The sequence below is a fragment of the Maniola jurtina genome, chromosome 27, assembly GCF_905333055.1.
Source record: "Maniola jurtina chromosome 27, ilManJurt1.1, whole genome shotgun sequence".
Lineage (NCBI taxonomy): Eukaryota > Metazoa > Arthropoda > Insecta > Lepidoptera > Nymphalidae > Maniola > Maniola jurtina.
Genome location: NC_060055.1, coordinates 4,960,804 through 4,979,970, shown reverse-complemented (window position 1 = coordinate 4,979,970; position 19,167 = coordinate 4,960,804). Strand labels below are relative to the sequence as shown.

At 45.1% G+C, this 19,167-nt stretch overlaps 1 protein-coding gene across 1 annotated transcript; it reads right to left on the bottom strand.

Moving 5' to 3' along the window:
* Positions 1-236: 236 nt before the first annotated feature.
* LOC123879063 (glucose-6-phosphatase catalytic subunit 1) lies at positions 237-18,017 on the bottom strand. The gene is made up of 7 exons (XM_045926568.1): positions 17,828-18,017; positions 17,001-17,165; positions 15,740-15,931; positions 15,180-15,310; positions 14,262-14,458; positions 13,131-13,252; positions 237-995 (listed from the first exon to the last, which is right to left on the bottom strand). The coding sequence occupies exons 1-7, from the start codon at positions 17,878-17,880 to the stop codon at positions 767-769; spliced, it is 1,089 nt and encodes a 362-aa protein (XP_045782524.1). The 5' UTR covers positions 17,881-18,017; the 3' UTR covers positions 237-766.
* Between the last annotated feature and the right edge of the window lie 1,150 nt (positions 18,018-19,167).

Genomic DNA, 19,167 nt, shown 5'->3' with positions numbered 1-19,167 from the left:
CTGTTTCTGAGGACTTCCGACGAAAATGCTTCGTTTACTCCACTAATTATGATTTTTTGACGTGACAACGTCTTATAATTCGATAGAGCCGGCTGCACGCACGAAAAAACATGACTCATGCGGCGTTACCTCGGTCTGAGGCGTTCCATGTAAGGCTTGAAGTGCAAGCGAGAGCGCGGAACGAGCGACAAAGAAGCACAATCGGCCTTTGTTGTCACGTTCAACTATCGTCAGTAAACTGACTTCACAGACAACCAATTTTTTTGCATCGATTACAACACGACTAATTTATAATAATGATATCGATGAAATATCGATTTTTGTGACTGAAATCTGAAATATCAGTATTTATGCGCTATCGATTTTAGTGACGAAAATACGTATCAATTTTATCGATAACATTGAGCAGTATCATTCTATTTATACATATTATTATTTATTCTATTTTTATTTGTCTGTCAGTAATTATTGTAGAAGCATTATAATAAGCTACTGATGACATTTACATCAAGTATTTTGTGAAATATCTATATTGGTAGTTGCATGTTTCGCGCGAATTATGAGTGAGATAGCATGAGTCTCTTTTGCTCTTGCGTTTAAAATCTTAACGTCAAGCAATAAGGTCTATATTTCATTGGTGTACATTCGGTTTTAGTCGACGCTTTTCTGCGCAAACCCATTTTGCCGATGCGACTTATCAAAGTGTTAGTAATGTAATGTTATAATTATTGAAGTGTTTGCTTTTTTGCACTATAAAACCGATTTTTTATAGATTTTTTTGTTTCTTTCCGCTACAATACGGCCACATGGCCAAAGTAGGTACAACCCTAAGCAACAAAGCTGGTTTAATAACGTTCAATATAAACTGCAGTGCGTAGAAACTCACACCACTAGTGCTAGTGATGTTCGCGTCTAGACGTTTCAGTAAATATATCGATATTCCGGTCGCGAATATCGATACTAGTAGCGATCGGTTTTTTGTGTAATGACGGTACCTGAAAAAAAGAAAAATTATTAGAATAAAATGGAAGTACATATTTTTTATTTTTCCCCTTCCTTTTTTCACGTGTCACCATGAAAAATTAAGAAAGTATCGTCTACATATGAATAGATATTGCATTTCTTTCGATCTATGAGAGAAAGATCGTTTATATAATATTAAGAACAGGGTCGATTCCAGAACGCTACCCTGCGGTACGCCATACGTAACAGATGCTTCATTAGTTCGGGCATCACCAATTTTAGCCTGTTGTATTCTGTATGTATAGTAACTTTCCAATAAACGCAACGGAGTACCTCTAACGCTGATTCTATCCAATTTATCTAACAGTATGGGGATACAGACAGTATCAAATGCCTTGGCCAGATCCAAATATACTCCTATGCATTACTGGCCCCAGTCTATTCTTCTCACGATTTTATTAGAAGATCAATAACCGTGTTTTCGGTAGATATCCCTTTCCTGAATATATATTGGGTGACAGAGTGAACTTCACGCTTTTCTAAGATTTTAATTTAATACCATATTTTATTCATAACTTTTTTAATCTATTATTTCGACCAAAGATCATATTTTGTTAGTAACACACACACCTTAAAACTAATGGAACTAAACTAACCTATAACGGACTTTTACCGGGGGAGTATCTGTTATTATTTTATACAACTTATTCAGTAATCCAACACTCCCTACACGATAGGTATTCGTACATACTCGAGAATCTCGAGACACGTCCCTCCACACACTTAGGCAAAACTTGTTCTCGCTTTGCTTGACTTACAGTGGAAGTGAAGTTGAAGAATGATCTGTACAGTCTGTACCTACTGCCTCAGACAAAACTAACATTCCACTGTACACATAATGATTACAGTACGACATAGTCCACCTGAGTTAGGTATAAATAGTTATTAGGCATAGTGTAAGTCTGACTAAATTTTCCTATGGCCTCTTTATTTGTGTTTGCATCAAGTACCTACTTATTACTTGTTTAGTTTATTTTATGATATAGGTAATAAACCTAGTCAACATACCAGGAAACTAATTTTAACTTTTCTTCCTAGTCTATTAACTTATCTCACTTTTGTTATCTCGCTGTCTCTCATCCTCTCTCTGCTAGACTCCTAACACTTTCCATTTCCTTCACTTACATATATCTATTGGTGTGTTTCAGGTATATAGTACAAGATGGCTCCTATGTTCACCAGAAAAGCTGCCGCTCTTGAAGAACAACAGAAACTGAAAAATGCTTTACACGAAATAAAATCACTTAAACAATTAAATACCCAATTACTGAAGGAACAAGATGAAAGTGAAGCTGAGATGAGAATCATTATTGCTAGGAACTCACAGTTAAAGTCTGAACTTGCAAACCTGCACAACGCTCATACTTTGTTATCAGAGGAGCGCGACCAACTTCAGTTGGCAGTAGGGTCGTTCAATCAGTGCATACAAACTTATGAAGAGGCTCTGGGAAAGATATCTATGTTAGAGGATGAATTAAGCCAATCTCAACAGTTAATTTGTGACCTTCAGTCACAAATAGCAAGTTATGAAACACAAAAAACAAATAACTTGTATGATGAGCTGCTTGCTTCATCCTCAACAGCACCAGTGTTGACAATTGACCTGACCTGTGACAGCCCTTGTGCTGCTAATAATAAGCCACATTCAGAAACTATCCATTTAAATAGTCACAAAAAAATTAAAAAATACATTAAAATTGGTAAATTAATTAAAAAAACGAAAAAATTAATAAAATTTCAGAAATTATGTAATAAAAACATTAGGCTTAGGAAAGAACGTTCAGATTTATTAAATAAGCTCAATACATATTGTTCCTCACTGCAAGAGATGAGAGTTCAATATGAAACTGACGTTCGGAGTCTTAATGAGGAGATTCTAAAACTGGAAAACTCCTTGAAAACAGTTACTTCCCAGTACGAGCTGTCACAGAAACAGGTCGGTGAGCATATACTGGCCGCTGATGAGCTGTTAGCCTTAAGTAATTATAATATAGATCGTCTTGACTCTCTGATTAATAGATGTGAGTGCTCAAATAAGGTTCCGGACGAAATGCCAGTGGACAGTCAGTGTATAGGACAACAAAAAGGCTGTGAAAACAATGGTTCCTCGTTACATTGCCCTCAGCGGAAAACATTTGTTGTTTCAGATGGATTGGGAAAAGACTTTGGTCATTTAATAAGTAATAAATTACATCAAACAGTGATCAACATATGTAACCCAGGGGCACCATATGAATATATAATTGAAAATTTAAAAGGCTGCTGTTTAGATAAATATAGTACAGTTGTCTTGTTGATAGGTGACAGCATGCAAATAACAAAAAAACAAATTTTAAGAAGTTTTGCATACCTATTGGACCTACAAGAAAATACGGGTTGTAAATTCATATTGTGCACTTTTCCTTACTCTTGCACTTTAACCCCAGCACAAAATAGGTATGTCTATAAACTCAACATGCTTATTAATAATTTAAGTTTTGGCCATAGGGATTATATTCACATAATAGACACGAATAATTTTATAAAAAAATTTTCACTGACAAAGGATACAATGTACTTGCCCCTTAGTTATAAGAAACAAATAGCTACCTTGGTAGCTTGTAATATACAAGACACAGCTATTTTTAGCTTGAGTTCTTTTGAAAACGGTACATGTTGTACTAATAATATAGACCTAATTAGTAATACTACTAATTCCAGTTTTTTTACGTTGGATACAAACTATTATAATAGTTTGGATACAAATAGTTGCATGGACACTACTGTAAACAGTAATAAGATTTTAAACTAAGTAGTGCGACAACAGATAAGCTATGTAAAATCAATCTTGTACACCAAAATATTCAGGGCTTATCTGGCAAGGAACATGAGATAGAACTATTTATTAAAAAATTTGATATTGACATCTTATGCCTCACTGAGCATTGGCTCAATAGTTATCAATTAATAGTAAATTTAAAACATTATCAATTGTCAAGTGCGTTCTCTAGAAAGAAAGCTATACGCGGAGGGTCTTTAATATTAACCCGCAACAATATCAATTATAAAGAACGGAAAGACATTGTTAATCTTTCATTGGAACGCACTATTGAGCTGTCCTGTGTTGAGCTGGAGCGCTATATTGTCGTCTGCGTGTACCGACCCCCCTCAGGTGACTTTGTTCTGTTTGAGGACGTTATGGAAGAGGCCTTGAGGCGGATATGTAGGTCATCAAAAAAGATATTAGTTTGTGGAGACTTCAATATTGATATTTTGCTTCACACTTCTTTTACTGACAGATTACTCAATTTATTTAAAAGCTTTAATTTACAGAAAATTTTCAATGAACCAACACGGATAACTGCAAATTCAGCCACTTGTATAGATAACATTTTCTGTGACTGTAAGATTGTCGCAAAATCGATCATGACGAATCTAAGATCCGATCACTGTGGACAAATGATATCTGTTCCCAGTGATAATCAAGACATAACAAAGTTAATAAAGTATAGGCCAGTAACCACTAAAAAGGTAAAGCAGTTCAAACTAAAGGTTTTAACTGCTTTACCTAAACTTGACTTTACTCAGGGTGGTCCGGATGAACACTATAATGCTTTTTTTGATCTCATAAACTCTCAATTTAATTCTACCTTTAAAATTGTAGAAAAAAAACTGTTTAAAAATCTTAAATTTAGTGACTGGGCTACTGTTGGCATCTATAAAAGTAGAAATAAGTTGTTCGACTTGTATGCAGAAAAACAATATAACTACACTCCCACATTTGTTGAATATGTAAAAAATTATTCAAAATTATTCAAAAAGGTTTGCATACAAGCAAAGTCACTCTGCATAAAGCAAAAAATTATTAATTCTGATAATAAAATTAAAGCAGCTTGGGATATCATCACGGATGAAACTGGGAAACAAAAAGTGCATAACAATAAATTGGAGCTAAAAATTAATAACCGTATTATTGACTCCAATATTGAAATTGCAAATACATTTGAGAATTTTTTCCAGAACATTCCAGTCATCACTACTAGTTCCCTAAGCTCTTCACCAACAGAAGCCTATGATCTTCTCAGGGCCAATGTCACTGAATGCGGTGTGTTGTTTAGGTTTGAATACGTTACTCCATATGACATTGTTAAAGTGTTCAAATCTTTACAAAGCAAAAAAACCGGAGATCTGTGGGGAATATCAGTAAAAATAATTAACAATATTATTGATATTATTGCGCCATATCTAGCCTTAATTTTTAATGAGTCTGTGGATACAGGCGCTTTTCCAGATCTCATGAAATGTAGTAAATTGATACCTCTTTTTAAATCGGGTAGCAAAAGTGATCCAAACAATTACAGGCCAATTTCAATTTTGCCAACACTGAGCAAGATATTTGAGAAAATCATGCTCAACCAACTGCTTCAGCATTTCAATTTAAATAAGCTACTCCATTCTGAACAGTATGGCTTCACTAAAGGTCGATCAACAACAGACGCGGCCGCAATGCTGTTAAAGCATATATTCAATGCGTGGGAGGGGTCACAGAATGCCATTGGTATTTTCTGTGATTTATCCAAGGCATTTGATTGCGTTGAGCACGAGACTCTTTTAGTTAAATTGAGCCACTATGGAATCAAAGACACTGCGCTTGGTCTCATTGCGTCCTATCTTAGTGATCGTATTCAAACAGTATGTGTGAATGATGTGAAGTCATCCGGATCAGCCTCACTAATGGGTGTTCCTCAAGGCTCTATTCTAGGTCCTTTCATGTTCTTAGTATACATAAACGATTTACCATATGTAGTCCAAAATATTTGCGATATCGTACTATTTGCTGACGATACGTCTTTGATTTTTAAAGTCGATAGAAATAAGGACAATTTTGACGATATAAATGGTGCCATATCTCAGGTAACTCACTGGTTTACTGTAAATAATCTACTTTTAAATGCAAAAAAAACTAAGTGTATTGAATTCGCACTGCCCAATACCAAGAACACAAGTAACATTAATTTAATGATAAATAATGATATTTTGAAAATAGAAGAGACTACTACATTTTTGGGGATAACCTTAGATGCGAAGCTGCAATGGGGCACCCATATATCAACTCTTGCTGGCAAACTAAGCTCTGCTGCTTACGCGGTTAGAAAGATTCGACAATTAACTGACGTGGAGACCGCAAAGATAGTATATTTTGCTTATTTTCATAGTATTATGTCTTATGGAATCTTAATATGGGGTAGAGCGGCAGATATTGGGAGAATTTTTGTATTACAAAAAAGGGCAATACGCGCAATTTATAACTTAAAACCACGCGATTCACTTCGAGAAAAATTTAAGGAAATAGGTATCCTTACCGTAGCCTCTCAATATATTTACAACAACATAATTTTTGTAAGACAAAATATTCTTAGTTACAAGAAGGTTGGCGATCTACACAACAGGCTGACTAGACACCGTAACAGGCTTGCGACTCCTACACTCCGTCTCAGGAAGGTCCAAAAGTCATTTGTGGGAATGGGTATAATCTTCTATAACAAAATTCCTCAGTCAATTTTGGACTTGCCTTTACACAGGTTCAAAAAATCTATTAAAAATATGCTCTTGAGAAAAGCATATTATACTATCGAAGATTATGTAAATGATAAAAAAGCGTGGATTTGAACTTCGATTCGCTCCAGCAATGCGCAGGACTTCAATTGCTTTTATACATGGCATAATATTGTATATCAAATCTTTGAAAAGAGCAACCGCCGAGTTTCTTGCTGGTTCTTCTCGGTGGGAGGGGCATTCCGAACCAGTGGTAGATGCTTTTGACGATTCGAAAGAACTTGTAAAAGTCTAATTGAATAAAAACATTTTGAATTTGAATTTGAATTTGAATGTTAGTAATCTTTATCTAATCCTAAAACTGTATCTAAGACAGGCCTGATTAGTCTGCACATGTGTCAATCCGCGAACATACCCCATGCGCTACAACAACGAAAGATAAAGATAAATAAATAATAAAAAAAAAAAAAAAACCGGCCAAGTGCTTTCTAATATTTTGCACGATAAATCAAAAACTATCATACATAAAAATACATAAAAGTCTGTTTTAGAATGTATACGTAAAGCCCTTTCATATGATACTCCACTTGGCATAGTTATCTTACTTTTGTAAGCTTAGACCAAAAGGGGCGTTATAATTTAACTATTTTTATAAGTTATTAAATGTTCCTTCATATTAAGCTTGCGCGAGGACATAAGCCACAACGCGTAGAGGCTTATCAAGAGTTTTAATCTTTAAATAACCTAACTGCAATATTAATTTGACCGGGGCGCAATTGCTATTGCAACCACTCAATCAAATTGGCGACCTAAACACAAAAGTATTTAATAGTCGTTGAGTCTCGAGTCGGAGCGAGACTGGCTTAAAATCATCATCTCGAGGTCGTCCACGCGGACCCTTTCGGGTCCCGGGGTGACTGGTCAGGGCGATGGCCCTCTTCAGTGGTGGCTACGCCGCCTGCGACTGCGGGCGGGGCACGGGGTTGGACCACTGGTCTGGGTGTCAATTCCGGATTGTCATGTCCGGTAGTGGCCGCACGGCAGTGCGATCGAGCCCGCGGATGTTCGCGAGCGATCGGCTACTGCGGCGGCGTGGGATGTCCTTGAGGCTAACGCCCGCGGCTCGGCGAGGTCGAGCCCGCCGGCGATGTTCCGGCGAGCGCCCGTCAGCCAGCGGCGGGGAAGCAGTGGTGACTATTCAGGTGGTCAGGTCACGTGGCAGACCTAACTTGTCCGGCGGACGCCGATGGTATGGCGCGATGCCCCGCAGGTGCTGGGCTTGCGCTCCATCAGCGCGCGCGAACATCGAGGTGCTCAGGCGGCGGACGTGGTCGTCGAGGCTCTCCATGCGCAGGTCCCTGGAGATGACCGCGTTCCGTACGAAGCGTGGAGCTCCGGCGATGGTGCGGAGCGCTAGCGACTGCTGCGCCCGCAGCGACTTGCGGTCCGTTTCGCTTAGTAGCGCGTACCAAGCTGGGGCCGCGTAAGTGAGTCGCGTGCGGACGTACGTCTTGTAGACGCACAGCCTCGTACGGAGATGCAGGTGGGACGCCAGCACTGGGCGCAAGAGAGCCCGTGCGGCGCGCGTCTGCGTGACCACGTTCTTCACGTGGGATCGCATCTTGAGTCCCCTATCGATGGTTACCCCCAGGTATTTGGCCGAGGGCGTCCACTCGATGGTCTCTCCTAAGAGCGATACCCGTGGCGGCGGGGCAGTCCGCCCGAAGGATACCGCCTGAGTCTTCGCCACGTTGACCTTCAGCCTCCAGTCATTCAGCCAAGCGGGAAGTGCATCCAGTGCACGCTGCATTTTGATCGCCGCGTGCGGTCCATTGATCGACTTTGTTATGAATGCAGCGTCGTCGGCGTACAACGCCAGCATGGCGTCGCCGACCACTGGGATGTCGTCCGTGTATCTGCCATAGCAGACGGGCGACAGGCAGCTTCCCTGAGGCACACCGGCTCGGATGGGGCGCTCCGTGGACAGGGCGTCTTCAACCGCCACTTGAAAACGTCTGTCTCGCAAAAAGGTGGCCACAGTCTTGACTACTCGACGAGGAGTAGTAGACGTGGACAGCTTGTAGATGAGCCCGGTGTGCCAGACGCGATCGAACGCCTTCTCCATGTCGAGGAATACTGCAATGCACCGCTCTCGCTTGTTCATGGCGGCAGCGAGGTGGTGCAGTACCCTCGAGACTTGGAGCGTGGTGGAATGTTCGGCACGGAAACCGAACTGTTCGTCGCGTGGCTGGATGTGAGGCGTGATGTGCAGCAACAGCAACTTCTCGAAGACTTTCGAGGTCGTCGACAGCAGCGTGATGGGACGGTAGCTCCCAGGCTGCATGATGTTTTTCCCCTGCTTCGGTATCATGATGACTCGGCCGAGCTTCCACGACGATGGGAAGTGCCCGGTACGGAGTATCCCGTTGAATAGCCGCGTCAACGTCGCGATTGCTCGCGGGGGTAAGTGACGCAGGGCTTCATTGGTGACTCGATCGGGGCCGGGCGCTTTGCGCAGTTTAGTTCGTCGAATCATCCGAAGGACTTGTCCAGGGGAAAATACGACGGGGTCTTCCGTCGGCGCTATCGGCGACTCGAAGTATGCCTCCAAGTGTCGCTCGATGGTTTCTTCGTGCTGCACATCTGTGGTCGGATTCGGTGAGAACTGCGTCTCCAGGTGGTCCGCGAAGATCTCCGCGCGGTCCTCGGCACGGTAACGTGGGGTTCCGTCACCGGCCAAGAGGGGCCTAATCGGAGGCGGTTTCCCGGAGAGTCGGCGGCAAAGGCGGTGGATGCCAGACCAGTCGTCGCCGGCTCGCTCGATGGCCGTATGCCAAGACTCGTCAGCGATAGTTTGCAACGCTTCCGAGATCTTGGCGGCCAGAGCGTTGAGCCGCGTCTTCATGATCGGGCACCGCTGGTTTTGCCATGTCCGGCGCAGTTTCCTCTTCTCCTCCAGCATCGCTTGGATGTAGGATGGGAGCTGGCGTGGTTTTCGCAAGGCTGCAGCGTCGAGTCTGGACTCTCGAAGCGCGGTGGACATAGTCGCGCTGAGGTCCTCGGCGAGTCGGTCGACGTCTGCAGGGCTCTCCACTCTAAAGGACGGCGAATGCTCGGCCATGTGCTCGGCGAAGATTCGCCAGTCCTGGCGATGCTTTGGCAGAGGGAGAAGGGAAGTCATCGGCGTTGTCTTCAGCGTCAAGAGGACTGGTTGGTGGTCGGAGATGAGATGGTCATCCAATACGTCTAACGTCGGCGTGGCGGACAAGCCACAGGTGACGGCTATGTCGATGACGTCAGGCGTATATGCTGTGGCGTACGGGTAGTGCGTAGGGACCTCTGGCCCCAGCACCACGTACCCGTGGCGGTCTGCATCGTCCAGGAGGCGTCTGCCGTCCGGACACACGTGGTTGGAATTCCACGCCGTGTGTTTCGCGTTGAAGTCCCCGGCGATAATCGTGGGCAGTGGCGAGTCCAGCAAGGTGTGGACGTCAGTCACTGCGAGGCGATTCGTCGGCGGCTTGTAGAAGGCGAACACACGGGTGGGTTGGCGGTCAATGCAGACCTCCACGCCCAGTGCGTAAGTCGTCTGCAGCTGTGGTACTGGCAGCACTTGGTGGATGATATTCCGACGGACCAAAACTGCTAATCCCCGGTAAGCAGTCCCGATCGGCGAGGCGTGGTCCTCCCGGTAGACGTGGTATCCCGAAAAGTTCAACCGGTCTACTGGTCTGAGGTGAGTCTCGTTGATCAGGCCGATGTCCACTCGACGCTGAGACATCAGGTTCTTGAAAAGACGGGCTTTTTGTGACGAAAGCCCGTCGGCATTCCAGAATGCTACACGGAGCTCACTCAGAGCTGCAGAGCTCCATGATGCAAGCAAGGATCAGCGGGGCTGGATCCCGCTGCTCCTGGATTGCCAACAGAACCTGGTGTAGGGTGCCGATGACTTTGGTAAGTCTGGAGTCCAAGTGGCCGGGGGCCGGCTGAGGTGCCGGGCGCGGCGCGCCCTTCCGCTTCGCCTTCGTCTCCCTCGCGGGAGCGGCGACCACGGTGGGCTTGGACTGGGCGGCGGGCGGCGCGGGTGCAGCCGCCGTCGGGCGCTTGGTAGGAGGCTGTGGCGCGGCGGGAGCCGCGGATGCGGCCGCCGTCGGGCGCTTGGCAGAGGGCTGTGGCGCGGCCGGCGCCGTGTCTTGGCGCGGCTGCGCGCGCTTGCCACGTCTGCGGCGGCGCTTGCGGCCCGGTTGCTGCTGTGGCTGGTTGGCGGCAGCCATGAGCGAGCCGGGCGCGTCGGCCTCGGTTGAGGCGGCGGCGGCGGCGCGCGCCGGTGCGGTGCGCGCGACGGTACCCGCCCTGCGGTTCCGCAGCTCCTTGCGGAACACGGGGCAGTTGGCGTTGTTCGCCGTGTGCGCGTCGCCACAGTTGGCGCACGTCGGTGGCTCCTCCTTGGGGCGCGGACAGTCCCTGGCTGCGTGGTTCCCCGCACAGGCCACGCAGACTATGGGTCGGTGACAATTCACCGAGCTGTGCCGCCACTGCTGGCACCTGTGGCATTGGGCGGGCCCCTTTCTGCCACGCCAGGCCTCAATGGTGATGCCGGGCATACAGAGGAGCTCATGCACCTCGTATATGCCCGGTGTGATGTCAGGAGTTCGCTGCAGCTGCGCGAACATGAGGCATCCAGGCCTGCCTGGACGCGCGGGGATCGTCCTCACGTGCTCGGGGACGTATCCGAGTTCGCGCAGCTCTGCCTCGACGAGTTCCGGCTCGGTGTTCGCCGGAAGGCCGCGGATCGCCACCTTGAGGCTCCTCTCAGCCGGCAGCGAATAGCAGAACCAGGAGATTCCGCTGGCGCTCTCCAGCTGCGTAAGGTAGCGCTGGATGGCGCGGAACTCCTGGTCCGACTTGGGTATGAAGCGGACGCCCTTGCCAAATGGGCGTCCGTTGGGAGCGTGGCCGAGGAGCTTCTTCAGCTCCCTGAAGTGGGTGGGCCAGTCCGGCAGCACCTCTACGATCAGCGGAGGGTAGCGGGCGGCCTTCGGCTTCGGCGTCTTGCTGGGGTCGACGGAGGCGGCGGCGGCGGGCGCGGGCGCAGGAGCGCGCACTGGAGCGGTGCCCGACGGGGTCGTCTTGGGCCTCTTTGCAGCGGCCGCAGCAGCTGCGTAGGAGGGGCCGGGCTCACTCGCCGGCGCGGTCTCCATGGGTTCCGGAGACAGGGCCGGCATATTTGGCGGAGTGAAGGCCGGTGTTTTCTCTCCTCTCCTTTGCGGCGGAGAGGGAAAACGGCCCACAGCAATGTTGTCCTGTGGGGCCGGGAAGCGCGGCGCGTGCGGCGACGGAGAGAGAGTCGCCGGCGCGGCGGGTTGGAGAGATGCGCGCGGCGCGGCGGTCGGTGTGGCCGCGGACGCGGGCGCGGGTACGGCGCGCGGGGCGGCGCTCACGTCAGCGCGAGACGCGGCCGCTCTCGGGTCGGCGCGGGACGGCGCGGCGACAGGCGGCGCGGCCGCGCGCGGGTCGTGGCGAGGCGCCACGGCGCGGGGCGCGGGAGCGCGCGTGTCGGCGGCGCGCGGATCGGCGACGCGCGGGTCGGCTGAGCTAGCCGGCCAAGCGATGGCCGGCAGCGATGAGGCCGGGGAGGAAGGAGCCGGCGATAGTGCGAGTGGGCTCGCGGCGAAAGATTCTTCGCCGGCGCCCACTGCCGGGCTGTGCAGGGCTGCTGCAGCGCGGGCGGCGAGAGTTGCCTGGCCCGACGCGATGATAGCCTCAAGGGTGTCCGTCGATCGGACAAACACCCTGCGGCGGATGGGGCGCGGGCGCGTCGCGCGGCGCTGCGGAAGCGGCGGTGGCGGCATAATGCACTTACCGCGCGTTACCACCGGCTTCTGAACGCATGCGCACTGCGCAAGTCGCGGGCGCGGAGCGCTGTCGAGCGCTGGGGACGGCGAAAAAGTACGGCAGCGGTCTTGCCTGGCGTGGCCCGAGCTGAAGGCGTCGGCACGTCGACCCCGCCGGCCCGGCTCCCGGGGCTTGCCGCTTGTGGCAGACCGGGAAACCAGACCGGGAAGCACGATCGTGTGGTTCCGAAACGCCTCCTGCTGGACGCAAGTGGTTCGGTCAGGCAAGTCGCGCGATTAAAGACCGAACTGTGAATAACGGGCTCCGAACGCCGGTGCAACTCGTTGCGTGTGCACTCGTCGGCAGACGGGCGAGTCTACTGGCTTAAAAACCGTCAAGCAGCCGTATTTATACAAATCGATTCAAGATGGCTGCTCGGAAGCGATCGTGTGACGTCGAATGAGTCAAATATCTGTTTTATTATGTTAAATTTTAAATAGTTTTTTTGAAAAAGCTAACACTTTGAAAATTGAAACACATTTTAATTTTTTATGTAACCACAAATTCGCGGTTTTCAGATTTATTTCTGTACTTGTGCTATAAGACCTACCTACCTGCCAAATTTCATGATTCTATTCTATGACGGACAGAAGACAGACAATAAAGTGATCCTGTAAGGGTTCCGTTTTTCCTTTTGATGTACGGAACCCTAAAAATGTAGATAAAATAATAGTTACTCAGCGACGGCGGGTGTGACGCAGAGCGCCCAGCCGAGCAGGCTGGCGGTGCACTGCACCAGCGCATACAACGGCGTCGTGGACACGTGGATGCTGTCAGGGGCCTCGCACCAGCGGTATGCCTGGAAAGAAAATAAGATTATTTAATATTTACATATTAGAAATGTGTATAATGTAGCGTAATCTGTGTGTGTGTGTGCGTGTGCGTGCGTGTGTGTTTGTTACTCTTTCACGCTCTCATTTTGCACACAGCAATTGTCTCACTCATTTTCAAAGATATTAAAGAAGTAAAAAACACAATTTTACTTGTAATTCTTTGTAGATTATTTTGATATAACTACAATTGATGGCCAGACCCCAAGTATTTCGAATAACTTTGAGCTCGCAAGCGCACTTTGATCTTCATTATCTCACTCATTTTAAAAGATATTAAAAAAGTAAAAACACAGTTTTTCTTCTAATTTTTAACCCCCGACCCAAAAAAAAGGGGTGTTATAAGTTTGACGTGTGTATCTGTGTATCTGTCTGTGGCATCGTAGCTCCTAAACTAATGAACCGATTTAGATTTAGTTTTTTTTGTTAGAAAGGTGGTTTGATCGAGAGTGTTTTTAGCTATAACCTAAGAAAATCGGTTCAGCCGTTTGAAATTTATCAGCTCTTTTCTAGTTACTGTAACCTTCACTTGTCGGGGGTGTTATAAATTTTTACACATATGTATAACAAAAGATAGTAATATCAGTTACCAGTTGCACAGTAAAATCTGGATCAATACCGCACAGCCTTAGACTGTAGTAGGTGAGCACAGCGATCGCCATCGCCAAGCACAGCGCGTGCCACGCTACTGCCTCCTTCACTGGCATGCTACTGTGCGTGCTATAGTAGAATACTAGCTGATATCCGCGACTTCATTCGCGTGGATGAAGGTTTTTTTAAAATTCCCGTGGGAACTCTTTGATTTTCCGGGATAAAAAGTAGCCTATATGCTAATCCAGGGTATAATCTATTGCCATTCTAAATTTCAGGCCAATCTGTCCAGCAGTTTTTGCGTGAAGGAGTAACAAACATACACACACACACACACACACATACAAACTTTCTCCTTTATAATATTATTAGTGTGATTATAATTACCAGTTGCACAGTAAAGTCTGGATCAATACCGCACAGCCTCAGACTGCAGTAGGTGAGCACAGCGATCGCCATCGCCAGGCCGGCACACGCCGCGTGCCACACTACTGCCTCCTTCACTGGCATGGTGCTGTGCGTGCTGTAACGCCAGATGAACGGATCCGTGACGTAGATGCATAGCGCTGGCGCCATGAATAGACCTTAAAAATAAGGTATACTGAGTAATGTCTACGATTCAAAAGAAAGAAAGTAAATACGTTTATTTTTACCCGACTGCGGCAAAGCCGAAAGGGTTATGATTTTAGCAGTCTAGATATGTATGTATGTATTTGTATCCAGATTCTGTGTGTTCCACCGTAGTGCCTAAATGACTGGGCCAATTTTGATGAATGAGGTGTCAATTGATTTGTTGTAAAGGTCCGGGTGCCATAGGCTATACTAGCTGATACCCCCGCGACTTCGTTCGCGTGGATGTAGGTTTTTAAAATTCCCGTGGGAACTCTTTGATTTTCCGGAATAAAAAGTAGCCTATGTGCTAATCCAGGGTATAATCTATCTCCATTCTAAATTTCAGCCCAATCCGTCCAGTAGTTTTTGCGTGAAGGAGTAACAAACATACACACACACGCACGCACGCACGCACGCACGCACGCACGCACGCACGCACGCACGCACGCACGCACGTACGCACGCACACACGCACACACACACACACACACACACACACACACAAACACAAACACATACAAACTCTCTCCTTTATAATATTAGTGTGATTTGACACAAAGAAAAATGACCTAACGGATGTTACACCAAAAAAGTGGATGTTTCCAAAAAAATTTTCCACCATCGAATGTCCCACTTCCTGTAAGAGACCTATGTCCAGCAGTGGACATCCATCGGTTGATGATGAGGAGTTACCTAGCAAGGAGCCGAGCAGGACCTGGTGCGGGAAGTGCGTGGCGACGAACATGCGCGCGAGCATGACCGAGCCGAGCGCCGCGCCGAACAACGGGTACACGCACGCTTTCCACCATCGAACATCCCACTTCCTGCAATCAATTAAGTGTTAACCTCTTAATATGGACTTAACACTTATTATGGGGTTTGTTGTAGCCCTTTTCTTACATGAGGGGGTCACCCCTATTATTACCTAATGGTATTATGAACCCCTTTTCATATTTATGGGTCTCATTGACCTTCTTTTTGTACTTAGAGGGTTTCTAATTCTCTCATTTACACTTACCGAACTTTAGCACTTGGTGGTCTTTTCGGCCCCTTACTCCCGCATATGGGGTTTATTAACCCTTTTTCGTACTTATCGGGTTTATTAACCCCTTTTTTAACTTATGGGGCTAATTAACCTATTTTCATACTTTTGGGGTTAATCAACCCCTTTCATGCTTATGGGGGTTATTAACCCCTTTTCATACTTAAGGAGTTTATTGACCCCTTTTAATACTTGTGGGGTTTGAAGTTACCTGTCGTTGAGAATATGTGAGGTCCACATGACAGCTAGTATGAGAATGGAAGCCGCAGTAACACTGTGTCCGGAGGGGCTGCCCGGACCGGTCTCGCAGCTCTGTGGGGTCTGTTGCAGTTGTGGATGGTGGGAGTTTGCATAGTATGTGGTCTCATGGACCCACCAGTATGGACGGTCTTCTAATAACCACCTGAAAATTATTAATCAATCATAAATGTAGGTTAGGTTAGGTATTATATTTGACTAGCCGATGCCCGCGACTTCGCCCGCGTGGATTTAGGTTTTTTGAAATCCCGTGGGAACTCTTTGATTTTCCGGGATAAAAAGTAGCCTATGTGCTAATCCAGGATATTATCTATCTCCATTCCAAATTTCAGCCAAATCCGTCCAGTAGTTTTTGCGTGAAAGAGTAACAAACATACACACACAAACACGCACGCACGCACGCACGCACGCACATACACACACAAACACGCACGCACGCACGCACGCACGCACATACACACGCACACACACACACACACACACACACACACACACACACACACACACACACATACAAACTTCCGCCTTTATAATATTAGTGTGATTAGTGTGATTGTACGACTTTTGTTATCAATGCACCTTGTAACTGCCCATAAATGGAGTTACATGAGACCTATAGAACTTCATCATCATCAGCCTGTGGACGTCCACTGTTGGGCATAGGCCTTCCCTAAAGAGCGCCACCACACCCGGTCCTCAGCCTTCCTCATCCAGCCACTTCCCGCCATCAATTTGCATCTTGGAGAATGGAGATAGGCTATTTTTCATCACAGAAAATCAAAGTTCCACAGGATTTATAAAAACCAAAATCAGCAAAGTTGTGGGTGAAATTATTCTTGATATTGTGATATTTTTAACATTTTAGAGCCTCAATAGCTCCACCGGTATTTAAGTGCGGAAACCAGCCCAGAGAGAAGAAGAGCTCCACCGGTAAAGGAGTGGACTGAAAACCGAAAGGTCGACGGTTCAAACCCCGCCCGTTGCACTATTGTCGTACCTACTCCTAGCACAAGCCTGACGCTTAGTTGGAGAGGAAAGGGGAATATTAGTCATTTAACATGGCTAATATTCTTTATTTAAAAAAATATATATATATATATATATAACAGCTCTCCCATTACACTGGGTCCACACATGGCATTATTTTTGTGTAAAAATGTATTTAAGACAGTAAAAAGTATGTAAAAGTACCAGGAGATATGACCATGCCTCACCATTTCATAACACTGTTCAGCCATCCACCAAATGCCATACAAAGGAGCAGCTGTGAGGCAAACACTGAGTCTATTATGGAGATCAGAGGGAACAAGATCTCCATCACATAGTGTGGGTTTGCAAAGTGGTTTACTAACTCGAAATAACTGGACCAGCCTGCACACCTGGAATCAAATCAAAACATTTATTCAAATTGGTTACCATTGCACACAATTTGATTGTCAATTGTGGAATTTATAACCTAAAACCAGGCTATGAGGGTTCCAACGCGCCCTCGTCTGCGAAGAGGCCCACAACAAACTCAGCCAGGTATACTTTTTCCTATAACCATTTCACAACATCACTTAAACTTACTAGAACTATCCAAGCTGTTAAGGCAACTAGTTCCTAAGCTTTCTTTCTCAAGAAAATAAAAGAAGTTATGTATAATGTTATGATGAATAGAAAAGCATTCTGAACCAGTGGTAGATGCATTAGACGATCCAAAAATACTTGTAAAAGTTAAATTGAATAAAAATCAAAAATATATACATTTTAGGATTTTGATGAGCCCAAAACAAGAAGTCCAATAGAATAGAATAGAATAGATTTTTATTCAAATAAACTTTTACAAGTGCTTTTGAATGGTCAAATAATTTACCACTGGTTCGGAATGCCGTTCGTGACAGAAGGGCTGGCTCATTTTTTGCGCAACGGATCAGCCTGGCTGTCCAGCGTGGAAATGCAGCCAGTATTCCTGGCACCATTCCACGCGGGCATGATTTGTATAGTAATTAGATGAGAATAACTTTAAGTTTTATTGTAATATTTCATAATTTTCTATTACCAGTACTGTATGGACTCTATGCAAGATACGCCGAGCGCGTAGACATGCTCCATGGCGGAAGAAACACTGCTTTTTTCTCACTTCTTACATAACCATTGTAATTTGGTTTAATAATTGAGGAAGTAAAATAATTTTTTGTGATAATTGTACAAACGAGTTTTAAATCATAACAAATGGGCCATACGACAATTTTTTTGACATTCATTATAGAAATTGACATTGACAGATATAGTGTTGCCATTCAAAATTAAGTGGAGTAGGAGCTTCCATAATATCTTCAATCTGAAAATAAAGGGTTTAATTTTTTTACAAATGGGTTTATAAATTACTTAAAATATTGTATATTTGCTGAAATAATGAAGGGATAATTAGGCACATAAAATTGTAATATTTTGCATCTATTTTTGAACGGTGAAAACAAATATAATTATAAATAATTTTGCTCTACTACCTGATACTAGATGGCGCTGCCTGTTGAACGGGGTTATTACAAAGGATAATCTAACTTTTATTAAATTTTGAACGGCGGAAACATAATATAGAATAATATTATAAATAATTTTGCTTTGCTACTCGATACTAGATGGCGCTGCGTTATTAAACGAGGTTCTTACAAAGGATTATCTAACTTTTCTTAGATTTTAAAAATTATTTTTTTTAAACTAAGACGTTTACTACTGGGTTATGGAATTACTGGGTCTATATATTTGGAAGAATTTTAAATTAACACTGCGGTACCTAGGTAGGTATGATTTATGAATGAACACTCATTATATTTTATAGTCAGCGATATCTAGACTAATAAATAAAATTGAAGTGTCTGTCTGTAATTTCGAAATAACTACCTAATGTTAAGCTCAATGGTTATTGATATATAAAATAAATATGTTCCAGTCTGAGAGTAGTAATTTATGAAATTACGAAAACAAAAATAGGGAAAAATATGCAGAAAATGCACGGAATGAGGTTTTATTAATTTTCCTAAGATTGAGCTGGAAAAATTCCCCAAGGCTGAGTCAGCTAAGCGTCCTGTAGATGGCGCTGGTCCCGGGCGGCCTGTGAAGGAGTATTATTGTTTTAATAATTGAATATTATTCCATGGTAGCGGTACAGTGCGTTCAACAAGTTTCGCCGATAATTTAAAAAAAAAAAATTAAATAATAAGAAACCCCTATTTTTTTTTTATAAAAAAGCGAGCAAACGTGCAGGCGGCTCACCTGATGTTAAGTGATTACTGCCACGTATGAGCAACATTTTAAGTGCGAGTCGAACTTGCACAGAAAGGGTTCGGTACCATAGTACAAGATAATAAAGGACTTTTTCGGGGTTCCGTTCCTCAA